Source organism: Nelumbo nucifera, chromosome 1 (assembly GCF_055504915.1).
Source record: "Nelumbo nucifera cultivar China Antique chromosome 1, China Antique-T2T, whole genome shotgun sequence".
Classification (NCBI taxonomy): Eukaryota; Viridiplantae; Streptophyta; class Magnoliopsida; order Proteales; family Nelumbonaceae; genus Nelumbo; species Nelumbo nucifera.
In genome coordinates this window covers 126678631-126691731 of record NC_142649.1, presented here as the reverse complement: position 1 = coordinate 126691731, position 13101 = coordinate 126678631, and the positions used below count along the sequence as shown (strand labels likewise).

The 13101-nt window shown below is 36.1% G+C and overlaps 1 protein-coding gene across 1 annotated transcript; it reads right to left on the bottom strand.

Annotated features, from left to right (window-relative positions):
* Window positions 1-11965: 11965 nt before the first annotated feature.
* LOC104613126 (uncharacterized) lies at window positions 11966-12870 on the bottom strand. Its single transcript, XM_010280828.3, has one exon. It carries the CDS (start codon window positions 12583-12585, stop codon window positions 12088-12090), a length of 498 nt encoding a protein of 165 aa, XP_010279130.1. The 5' UTR covers window positions 12586-12870; the 3' UTR covers window positions 11966-12087.
* Window positions 12871-13101: the final 231 nt, after the last annotated feature.

The window sequence follows — 13101 nt, the reverse complement described above, 5'->3', positions numbered from 1 at the left end:
TCCATCCTTTACAGCATCTGATACATCTATAGACTTTAAGAACCATCTACCCTTAGGGCAGTTAACCAAAAAATTTTTTAGACTTCGTCCTAATGTATCTTTCCACCCATCAAACAATATGGAACATCCATGTTCTTCCCTGACATCTTAAAATCAGCCATCTTCTCATCGATTGTTTGAACTTCTTCATTTAAGATCCAAGTGCGCCCTTCATGCATAGTAGGAAGCTTTAATCCTCTTCCATATGCACATGAAACTTCAGATGCAGTTTTGAATGAAGAAAAATTACATAAATTAAATGGCAAACCATTTTCATATATCATTCTCCCAATTTCTCAAAAAAACTATTTCTTTCTTCCTTTTTCCACTGAGCATTCAATGTGGTTTGTTTCTCAAATTGGCCACTTGCATTTTGACCAGCAACTACAAATTGGACCATAGGGCCCCATACTCCATTCGATGTTACACCACCACTAGATGCATTTCCTGATGTCCTTGCATAATTAAATTTTGTTCGTATCTCACCAATAGATTCTCTAGAAATAGCACATACTCGATGAACCTCTTCCATTTCCTCTGTAGTCTTTTTTTGATGCTCTTTAAAGTTCTTCAAAAATTCTTTAATTTCCTCAATAACTTCAGGATGAGCCATTTTTCATGGGGTTATATTTTCATGAGTCCCTACAAGATGTGCTTTCATCCTTTTTACACCCTTGAAACTTGCTTTCCACAAAAATGCATAATCTTTTATATTTCCTTCTCCTCCTTGACAACTTCTTTTTGGCATTTTTTTATAAATTATATATAACCCTATTATAAGAGGATTTTATGTAAAAAATTAGAAACTAATAATAATTAAGTTAAGCTATAACTTATCACCAAGAAAAGAATTACGTAGCATTTCATCAACTAGCAAGTACTGAATTAAAAGAAATCTGATTTGGACATTTGTACATGTAAATGATAAAATGATAGAATTCTTTGTCATTAAATTTGAACATTTGAACATGTAATGATGTAAATCAGTTTATGAAAATCATTATTTTTTTCCTTCTAAATTTCAAAAGAGAATTAGGTTGAGGGGGAAAATGAGCCAAAGTAGTTAAAAAATGAACATTGTAAGTCTAATATAAATGACTAAATCATCTAAAAAATATCCTAATGAAATGAAGTTGAACATGTCAAAATTTGTATAAAAAATAACCCAAGGATAAATCAACAAAAAAGAGAAAGGAAACATTCAAATGAGAATAACAAATTTGTAGTCAAATTAATAAATAACAATATCATGTTCATTGTATGCAACATGTATCCAAGCAACTCATCACAACACTTATCATGTTCATTGAAGTAACAAATTAATAAATAAGTAAATAACAAATTAATATTGATCTAGATTCAATATATTTCTGGAATGCATTTCAATTTAGGAAATATTGAAATGCATTTTAATATTGAATCTGGATTCATATGGGAGAACTTGTACATAGTATGCATGATTCAAGAAAAAAAAGAAGAAGAAGAAGAAAGAGGAGGAAGAGGAGGAGGAGGACTTGTATGCACTATGTATGCATGATTTAGGAAGAAGAAGAAGGAGGAGGGGGAGGTGGAGGACCTGCACCACTGTACACACAATTTGATTTGTCTTCCTCCCTCCAATATTGTTGAATCATGAGTTCGGTCTGAGAAGTAGAATTGATTGTGAGAAGTCTTCTTGAAATCTTGAATTCAGTTGAACTCAAAAGGGGGAATAGAAATTTTGGTTGATGGAAACCTACATTTTTTTGGGTTTTCACTTTTTCTTTTAATTTTTTCCAAAATTGCCCACAATGAAATCAAGTTTTCCCCACCCAAAACCCTTTTAACTTAAGGTTCCTACCTCATGTAAATTGAGGCAAAAGGCCAAAGGCTTATGCCTCACTAAAATTGAGGCTTATTCCCCTTGATCTGAGACTTAGGCTACCGAGGCCAAGCAAAATTTGGCCATGCCGCCTTGAGGCATGCGCCTCTCACCTTGCCTTAGTCACCTTTTAAAACCATGCAATAGACAATAGTTACCTTTGGACCTAAACTGAGTTCAAACAAACCTCTCAACCAAATAACTTCTTCAATTGCCTCAGTCACTACCATATACTCAGCCTCGAGTAGCTTTCCAACTAACAACACAACCACCAATAGAAAACACATAACCTATGAATGGCCTCCTGTCAAGATCACCTACATAGTCTAAATCAATATAACCCATCAGACTGTCAAGGCCCCTCCCAAATTCCAAACAAGCATCTAATGTTCCTTATCAGTACTTGAGAATCCACTACAATGCCTACCAATGTGTCTTGTTGGGACAAGACATATACCTGCTCATACACTAATTGCATGTGTAATGTCAGGTCATGTGTAAACCATAGCATACATAATATACTACCAAGTACCAACTGCATTGGAATAATGGACATGTGATATATATCTTTCTTCTTCATCTGTCTATAATGATAAATTAGCCAAAAGTCTAAAGTGGGCTAAAAGAACACCTACTGGTTTACCATCTTTCATGCCAAAATGCTCTAGGACCTTCTAAACGTACTTCTATTGTGTCAAATACAACTTTCCTACTTTTCGGTTTCTCTAAATCTCCAAGCCAAGAATTTTCTTTGATGCATCCAAATCTTTCATTTCAAACTCACCACTCAACTATATTTTCAACCTATTGATCTCAAATATTTATCTTATTGCAATGATCATATCATCAACATAAAGCAACAAGTAAACAAAAGAATCATTAACAAGTTTTCAGAAATAAATATAACCGTCATACTTGCATCTAGAGTACCCAAGAGCCACCATAAAAGAGTAAAATCTCTTTTACCATTGTCTAGGAGATTATTTTAATCTATACAAAGATTTCTTCAACAAGAAAAGATGATTTTTCTTCTCTTCAACAACAAAACTCTCAAGTTGATGCATATAAATATGTTCATGATCAATTTCTCCATGCAAGAAAGCAGTTTTAACCAATGTTTTTGAATCATCGTTGACCCAGACGATTGGACCGTTCGGACCGGAAACCGTTCAGACAACCGATTCTGTTTTACCCTAAACCCGGTATTTGGTAAAAAAACCATTGAATTACTCAACGAACCTTTGACCTAGACAGTTTGACCATTGATCCATTTGACCCAAACAACGGTTTGCGGTGACAGAGATCTGAGATGTATGAAACAGTAAGAGAGTGAGATTTGAGACTGAGAAATCTCATATCTACTTTCATTGCCAATTTGTCACCGTCGCCGCCACTATAGTTCGCCATCATCGTCGTCGTCGCTGTCACTGTTGCCGCTATAAGTTGTCATCGTCATCGCTGATGCAACCTACAAGTCCTCATCCTCTTCTTCTTCTTCTTCTTCTCCTTCTTCTTCTTCTTCTAAACTCTTTCGGCTGACAGTTTTCTCAAATCTCTCAAACCTTATTTTCTCTTATATAGTATGCATCTTACCCTAATATTCCAACCTAATGGGTAAGATGTTCAAATCGTTCAAACTGTTTGACCCGAATGGTTGAACCACTGACCCAAAAACCGATGGCCAGAACAGTTTCGTTTTCGTGTCAATTTTTAAAACCTTGGTTTTAACATCAAATAGTTCTAATTCAAATCATGCAGGGAAACCAAAGCAAGAAAAATATGAATAAATCTGTCTAACAACCGATGTGAAAACATCATTAAAATCAACACATTGTACCTGACTATAGCCTTTAGCAACTAATCATGCCTTATATCTAACATCCTCTATACATAGAGTACTTCTTTCTTTTTAGAAACCCATTTGCATCCAACAATATTCTTTCCTTTTAAGTGATCTCACTAACTCCCAAGTCTGGCTCTTATCAGGAATTCAATCTCTTCATGCATAGTCAATCACTTGGTAGAATCAATAGATGAGATAGATTCTGCATAAGTATTAGGTTGAGCAACATCAATAGTCTCTGCAACTGAAAATGCATAGGCAATCGAATCAACATAGTCATATTTCTGAGGTGAGGAAGAAGAATTGTGTTGCATAAGAGTTGAACCACCACCTTCTTTACTGAACTTTGTGTTTTATCTGCATCACAAGAAATGGAAGACTCTTTCCTCGGATGAAGCATAGCAGACTCATTAAAAGTAACATCTTTGCTAATAATGAACTTTGGTGATTTGGGATCAAGACACCACAACATGTATCCCTTCACACTTAAAACATAACCAAGAAATATACACTTCTTGGCCTTAGGCTCAGACATGCCTTCATTACCATGTGCATATGTTGGATAACCCAATACTTTCAAATTTGAATAATCAGGAGGGTTACAAAATAATGCCTCTTCTAAAGTGTTACAATCAATAGCAATAGATGGAGTCTTGTTCATATGTTCTACAACTCCATTTTTCTATGGTATTTTGACAAAATGTACCTTGCTCTCTCTTGTAGAGTCTTGTTCATACATTCTACAACTTCATTTTGTTGTAGTGTTTTGACTTTTGACAATAGTATGATGCTTTACAATGCTTTCATTTTTGTAGAGTACATTAAATTCATTTTCACAAAACTCTAAACCATTATCTATTCTTACCCACTTCACCTATATTCCTATATAATTCTCAAGCAAAATGAAGAAGTTCAAACACCATCCTTTGGTGAAACTTGTGAAGGTCCCCACAAATTTGAGTGAACATAATCCAAAGTACCCTTTGTCCTATCAACAACTATAATGAAGCTAGTTCTTGTTTTCTTCCTGAAAATACAATATTCACATAAGTCGAGCTTTCTTGTACTTTAGCCACAAAGAATACCTCTCCTACTTAATAAAGTCAGTCTCCTTTCACTCATATGTCCTAGCCTCATGGTCGGTGGTGTTAGAATCAAATAAGGATGATGTAAAAATCGCAACTAAGCTTGTGATAGTAGTACCCTATAACACATGCAGACTTCCTGTCCTCATGCCTCTCATCACAACAAGAGCACCCTTACTAATTTTCAGAACTCCACATTCAGTTGAATACTTACGCCCATTTGCACCTAGAGTGCCAAAAGATGTGAGATTTTTCTTTAAGTTTGGTACATGTCATACATTTGTCAATATTCTCACAACACTATCATGCATCTTGATTCAAACTATTTCCTTCCCCGCAGTTTTACAAGAGGCATTATTACCCACCAGTACAACTCCACCATCAACAAATTCATAGGTGGAGAACCAATCCCTGTTGGGACACATATGGTAGAAACAACTTGAATCTAGAATTCATTCATCCTTAGATCTAGTTCCATCATTTGTCACTAAGAAAACATTAACATTTTCATCCTCTGCCACACTAGCCTCTACAAAGTTATTCTTTTTATTTTTGTCTTTCTTTTCTTTTTCTAGTTTTATTTTTCTACTTATAGCATTCAAACTTAATGTGTCCTTTCTTGTGACAATACAATAGTTACAAGTTAAGTTCTTATGTCTAGATTTTGATCTAGACTTGAGTTTACTATTTTAGCCCTTATCCTTATATATCCGTTTAGAAAATAAGCTAGAGTCCTGACTATCACCATATTTGCAATCAAATCTTTATCAATCACCTCCTTAGGAAGTAATGATGATTTAACATTCTCTATAGTAATGGAATCTCTTCCATAGATGATAGGTTCTCTGAAAAACTTATGTAAGGGTGGTGAGGAACAAAGTAACAAAAGGGTCTTCATCTTCAACCTCAACATCAATATTTTGCAAATCCATGATAATATAGTTAAATTTATCAATATGATATTTTCTAGGTGTACCTTCATCCATGCAAAGCATGAATAGTCGTTGCTTTAAGTAGAGCTTACTGGCAAGAGATTTTCACATGTATAGAGACTCCAACTTCAGCCATAGTTGTAGGTTTGAAACTTCCTACAAAACTTCATTTGATAGCAGTAGTTGAATTATGATTAGGGCTTTCAAATCCAACTCCTCTCATTCTTCATCACTCATAGTTGTAGGTTTCTTCTACTTCCCATACAGAGCTTTGTATAGTCCATCTTATCCCAAAATGGCATATACCTTAACTTGCAAAATGCTAAAACTGGTGCTACCATCAAACTTCTCAATATCAAATTTCATTGACAAGATTGCAAGTGTCAAATGAAAAATAGGGCTTTGATACTAGTTTATTGTGTAAAACCTAGAAATACATATTCAAATGGCACCTAACAATAAAAGAAAAACAAAAATAAAAAGAAGTGAACAGAGAGAACACACAGATGTACGTGGTTCAGTTTGTAGCCTACGTCAATGGGAGGAGTAGAAATCCACTGAAATTAGCAAATGAGAAGAATACAAAAGTTGTGTACTCACGACCTCACTCACAAAAATCCTAAACCCCAAATGCACCCAAAGGCGCTCGACTTCTCTCATAAGTACAAAAGAGAAACCTCTCAAAATACATAACTCTTTGTATTCAAATCGGACCTATAAACCACTTCCACCACAAACCACTATGAAATTTTGTCTTCAAGTTTTTTCTCAACTTAATTTAGAGCAGATTCATGAAGCAAATTGCAACAAAGAATTCAAAGCACAGCCATAACACTATATTATATTTTAAAATGCAATTGTCTACATCAGACTCCTCACATCATTTCCCAACCCTTTTAAAATTTTGTTGTTTTTTTTATTTTTAGGAATAAATTTAAATATGGGGCTATTAAACTCACCCACAACCAACTCAATTAAGAAACTCAAATATAACATAGGCATCGTTTTGATATCAGCCCATGCATCACACGAGTATATTCTAGTAGGGACATGAAAAAGGGTTCCTAGACTCGTTAAACTTTCCCATTGGCCAACCTTGAACATAAACCTACCAAATTCTCAATTATAATATATACATATGTATAACAAAGAATGCATAACCAAATAGTCAATTTCTATTATTGATATTAAATCAGATAATGAATAACCAAATCCTTATTTAATTTGTTAGTGTAAAAACCAAGTTCCTTTTTGTCTTCTTTTTAAACCGCATTCTTTCATATATAACAAATCACTCATTTCTTATTATTTTATTAATATAAATTATCTTATTTTACTAATTGTCATTTCCCTACCTTGTTATTTTATTCAATTATCTTATTTCCCGAAGATTCTTGCGTAAATCAATTTTTAATTATTTTCCTACCTTCTTTTCAGACGAACTCATCCATCAGCCTCAACATCCTCAGGCTCTGTGTTCACTTTGATTGAGATGTTATTATTTGTTTATGTCAAACATTCTGATTCTTCTTTATTGCCAGTCGCATGCAAAGTAATCTCTAAAGCTTTCTCATCAAGTAACAGGCCTATCATGTCTAAAATTATGATTTTAATAAGGGGTTATTACTAATTATGGATTTCACTATTGGCCAATCTAATCCAATCGATTCAGTTCAAATCGATCACACCATTTAACAAATATCTTTTATGGGTAAGCAGGTCCGTTTTGAAGATGACTAACTGAATGAACGGATTGAATTGAATTGTATGTGGTGATGAGAAGTGAATTTTGTATACTTAGGGGGTGTTCTTTTTTTGGGTTTTGAGAGAAGGGAAAGTTGGTCAATGGGATTTTAGTTTTCATTGACCAAGAATTCCATATTCTTTTTTCAGATATATGTGAATATCAGGAAAAATTTATTTTCCTGGGTATCACTTACCCGTGGATAAATAACTTTTCCACCTATGAGGAATGTTGTTAACACTTGAATGAGACAAAAATACCTTTTTTAATAATGGATTTTTATCGCTAAAATGGCCATTGCCTTAATTATTTACATGACAAATAAAAGAATATGGAAAAATTCACTTACTATGTTTCCCAAAAAAAATTACCTAAATAACTGCATTTACCCGAATAAGTAACTTACCGAAAAGCGAATGAGACCTTAGTGTAAAATAATCATGACAATCATTTTTGAACCATTTTGCTTATTACCTACCCTAAAAAGGTAAAATTCTTTATCAGGCCCCCACATAAAAATATTCACCCTCCCCGTCCATAGAGTCCGAACCTATGGTTGGAGCAATTGCCTATCAATATGGTCCTATTTGGGTCCACATATTCGAGGCCATTTAGGAATCTGCTCCAACTCTGACCCGGTTGTCAGAGACCCAATAAACGTGCTTATGTATAAGTAAAGACTTCAGTTTCAGTTAGGGCAACATCGGTTCGAACAGTTTTTATAGCCTTGTATCGAGAATATCTCTGTATTTAGGGAAGATATTCATGATGCAAGGTTGCCGGAGGCTGTTCGCACGGGCTTACCCTGACCGAAGCCGACCTACTTTCTTTGTTTTTACGATAATTTAGTAATTACCGAACAAGGAAATCAGATGGAATTGCTCAATGTTGGACTGAAAACCACAATAGAATTAAGGGGAATAAGTGAAAATGATGAAATTTGTCTGCCCCCATAATATTCTGATGCCCCCCAAGAAAAAATTAAAGAGAGCAGGTATATATTACCGTTATTATACAAATATGCCCAACCTTCAGTTGCCAGGCCTCCATCTCCACCATCAGATCGAACACCCTTTTCCTCCCAGATTTACTAAAATTCAGGGACAAATCTGACATATCCAGTCTGTTAACCTCCCAAGGACAGCCTCCACTCACAAAGCCTTTTTCTACCACATGGCTTGCTATAAATTAGTGTCTGGAAGAAACAACAACCAAGATGATGATTGCAGAAGGTCAAAAATGAATAGGGGTTCGAAGCAGCAATGAATACAATTTATGCTTTAGTGTGAGGATAAGACCTTTGATAGACTGAAATGGCAAAATAAAAACTCATGTAGTAAACCCCACATAAACAGACATGATAAGGCTTTGCTGAGTTGGGTTTTGCTTTCAGAGATGCAAAACAGATTGAACATGACTCCCTCATGATCCTTGCATCTTGACTACTGACTCTGAGAGAGAGACAGCGAACTGGTTCAACCATCTTGAGTACTGACGTTAGTCTGAACTCGAGTTATCTAAGGCCTTAACTCAAAATGGTGGATCAGACCCAACCCAAATTCAGGTCAAGCACAGCCTAACCATAGTCCAAGAAAACAATTTTCCCGCATAAAATGTTAAAAACTCCAGTTTGGTGGTCCGGCCGGGTTGGCGGGTTAAGTTGAGCCGCCCAAGTAGCAGCCTCAATGACGCCAAATAGGAGGGGGGTGCAACCCTCAAGAGAAAATTTCAAATAGAAAACTACGCTCATATTCTCACAAATATCTTCGATAAATTAATTGTTTGAATAGAGACGGGGTAAAGTCTTCATTGGGTGCAAAGTTTGTATCCAAAATTTGTACAATATAATTTTGTCTGTTTTGAACTTACTAGCTAGAAGTGCAAATTTTGCATCCCAAAAGCTTATGCAAAATTTACACCATCTTCTCTCTATTTCAATTATATTCCTTGGCATGGCATAATAAAGTGGTGACCACATCACCTTGCATCAATCCTATCTCATTCGTACCAGCTCCATTTTATTTCATTTAAAGTGGAGGTCACATCATTTTACTTGTTATTTTTTTTCTCATAACCGAAGCAAAAGTAGACTAGAATTTGCACTCAGCCTATTTGCACATCATGCATTTACATTTTGCACCGCTAAAAAACTGAGCCTGAGTGCCCAAACTAATACTAACATAAAGATAATAAAAAATTTATGAAATAGATTAAGTGGGTGGTGGCCAAGACCAAAAAATACAGAAAAAAACTTGAATGAATATGGAAAAAATTAGAAACAAACCAAAATTAAATCAAATCAAAAAAGCCCTAGTAAAGTTTATCCCCCAACCCCCGGAAGAGAGAAATTAAAAAGGAATGTATTAACTTACTGAAATCGAAAGCAATAAGCACATGGATACATGATAAAAATACATATTCTTTGGATCTTCTGCTCTTTCTACATGTCTGCCACCTTCTAATTCTTTTCGATTCATGATAGCCTTCTTGTAAACAGCATTAATTCATATATATATATATATATATATACATATACCAGGTTATGTGATTGATCCAAGCAATGGGGATCTGGGCAAGCGATCGAGTGGTCCTTTCAATTAATCCATCCAATGGTGTGATTCTGCATTGTTTTCTAGATATTGATATCTGTATATATTTAGAAACACATCGTGATCCCAAATTAATAAAGTAGTTAATTTGCACTAGTCCCCTCACAAAAAGCTGAGTTTTATCCACCCAAACATATCTCTCTCTCTCCTCCTTTCTCTTTCTAAGTACAAAAAACATCTTTATTATTCACTCTTTGTAGGTTTATCCTTATTTGCATCTGGGTGCATGGTTCCATGAAGGCACATGGGTGCAGATGCGCCACTAAAGAAATCAATTCAAAAGTTGGAGACAACGACGCTTACAAATGGATCATGGATGGATGGATGGAAAGTGATGAGAGGCGCCGTTGAATTATTGCATTCCTGTTTCTCTTCCGACTTGTACACCACAAAATATGGGCCGGACTGGCTTAAAAATTAAAATTAAACCGGTCGGACCCATTTCAGTAGAGCCAACTAAACTCTGAGTCCACTTCCTTGGCATCCAAAGCTGCATTAGTTTCATCTGAAAAATGGTGGATTCAAACATTTCATATCATCACCATGCATCATAGTCTAATTCTTATATATCCCAATTATATGAGTCAAAATAGTGGTATACCCATTTTAAGTATAAGCTCTTAAATAATTTCTTAATATATACTTAAATCCATGTCCTTTTTGGTTATATATTCTTAGTTATTATATGGATAAAAACATTTGATAGCTAGAAAGGAAAAGATAATTAGGTTATACCCTTTCCATCATATATTCACCCAAATCTCCTATCTTTGCCCAAGAGAATTTGAGAGAGAAAAAGTTTTCTAAGAGAACAAAATGCTTAAAGACAAGCCCACTAACTTTGATGCAAGCTAGTAGGTGCGCATTCTTGTGTGGTGGAACCGTGGAAAGTAATATTCCATGTACCTCAGAGGTGACTTGATTCTATCAACCGATTCACTTGGATTTTATTCTCGGCTGACATTAAAATATGGCTGAACTATGGTCCACGAGGCCCTTAATTAAACCTCAGTAGGCCCTACCCTTAACTATACACGTACACGTGGCCCACCAAATCACTGTTTCTGGCCGTTAAATAGGTATAATTATGGTTGTTGAGGAGAGCAAAAAATAGGAAAAAAATTTCACCATCCTATAAAGTTCAGCATCTTGTTTGGCCCACCACTCCATTATTGTGAAAAGGTGGACTGGCTTAGCTTAAAGCTGAGCTTAATTAATGCTTTATCTTTCTTGCAAACCCATATGAAAATTAATTTTGGGGCGAAGGTATAACATCAATGTTGTGAGAACTTAGAACAGGTTCAACGAAAAAGAGGAAAACTCAATATGTCATGGTTTAATGTTACCAGTTTAACCACTGGTTCAATCATTCAGCTTGCAAAAGGTAAGAATGATATAAAAACGGTAACCCAGAAAGCCGGTTCACTGATTCCAGTCCGGTCCGTTCCGAGTCTGATTATTAGAAGATGGGATTAGGGAGACGTACGAGATATTCAAGCTTCGTTTCATTTGGTCATATATATATGAAGCTGGATCGACTGATTCATTTATTGATGAATGCTAATAATAAAAGACCAGACATGGGGAGGTCCTTCAGTAGCAGGCAGGTTCTTCTTCAGAAGAATGAAATCAAAGCTCTCAGAACTCCTTGCAGAAGTTCTTCTCCATTGACCATTAGAATATAGAAGCAGTCTTGGTGATGAATTGATGTCTCTAATAACTAAACAAACCATGACAAATCTCCCAAACACCTGAACTCAGTAACAACAGGCCCATGTATGGCTAGTTTTCGGTACTGACATCCCAACAGAATTGTTCAGAACGATCACCAGAAAATCCAAACCAAGAAAAGTAAACGGAAATAATGACTGTATTTATGTTTATCTACAAAAAAAGAGAGATCGCTCATCTTTTTGAAATAGCTTCAGAGAAAAAGAACAGACGCATACACACTCTCACACACACTCAAAGACATCAGTTTTGGTCGCTTGGCGTCTCAGAGATGCTCTCCAAATGAGGCCTCCAGACACCGACACGGCCTCGCCTTCGATCCCTTTGTGTAGATATCTTCTCCGACAGGATCTCAGTCAAGTACTGCTCAGAAATGAGAAGCTTGGTAACTGCAATTGAAGAACTCCCGTTGCTCTGCTGTTCTCTCTTCTTCTTCCTCCTTGTTGAACTTGGCTTAGTCTTCTCAGGTGGTGAAGGGGCAGGCACGAGAAAATAAATCTTCCCACGTTGAAGCTCTGCGTCAGGCGGTACAATCACAATTTTTGGAACAACCCCTTCAGCAGACTCGGATGGTGAGGAAGGTTTCCTCAGCACATGCTTTGGGTGTGCCTTCATGATCTCGCCTGCTCGAATTGTCCTGCTGAACTCTTCGACACGGCCATTCGAGTGTACTATCCGAATTACGTCGAGAGACCCACATGGAAGTATGCAGGAGATGCAGCATCTGATACTGTTCTTCATTCCTCCGCTTTCCCTCTAGCTATAACTCCCAAAGTCATTACAGAGGGAGGGTGAGAGAAGATACAGAAAGAAGGAAAAGGAAGAGAAGAAAGTTTTGAAGATTTGTTAATTGGGAAAGAGAATGAATGAATACTTTCCCTCCCTCTCTCTCTCTCTATCTTTTTCTCTATCACTATCTATGAAGTTGGGGCTAATCACCTAAAACTTTGGTAAGAAATGATGCTATTATTATACTTCTTCCTCTCTTTTTTGGAGAATTCTATCTATCTTGCTTAGGATGAAATCCATGGGTTGAATGATTGCACCTCGTTTTGTACTTAATCTTTTGGATATCCATCATTTTGGGGGCCCCCCATCTGGCCATCTCTCCTTACCTTCCCTTATTCAATACAGTACTCGGGATTTCCTACTCACTTTTCCTACCCACTCTCTATCCGCCGTGACGGGTAGAGAGTGGGTAGGAAAAGTGAGCAGGAAATCTGGGCTCCTTGTGGGGAGGGAGCATTATGGGAGACT

Coding starts and splice junctions, on each gene's coding strand:
- LOC104613126 (XM_010280828.3), bottom strand. CDS start 12,585: ATGAAGAACAGTATCAGATGCTGCATCTCCTGCATACTTCCATGTGGG.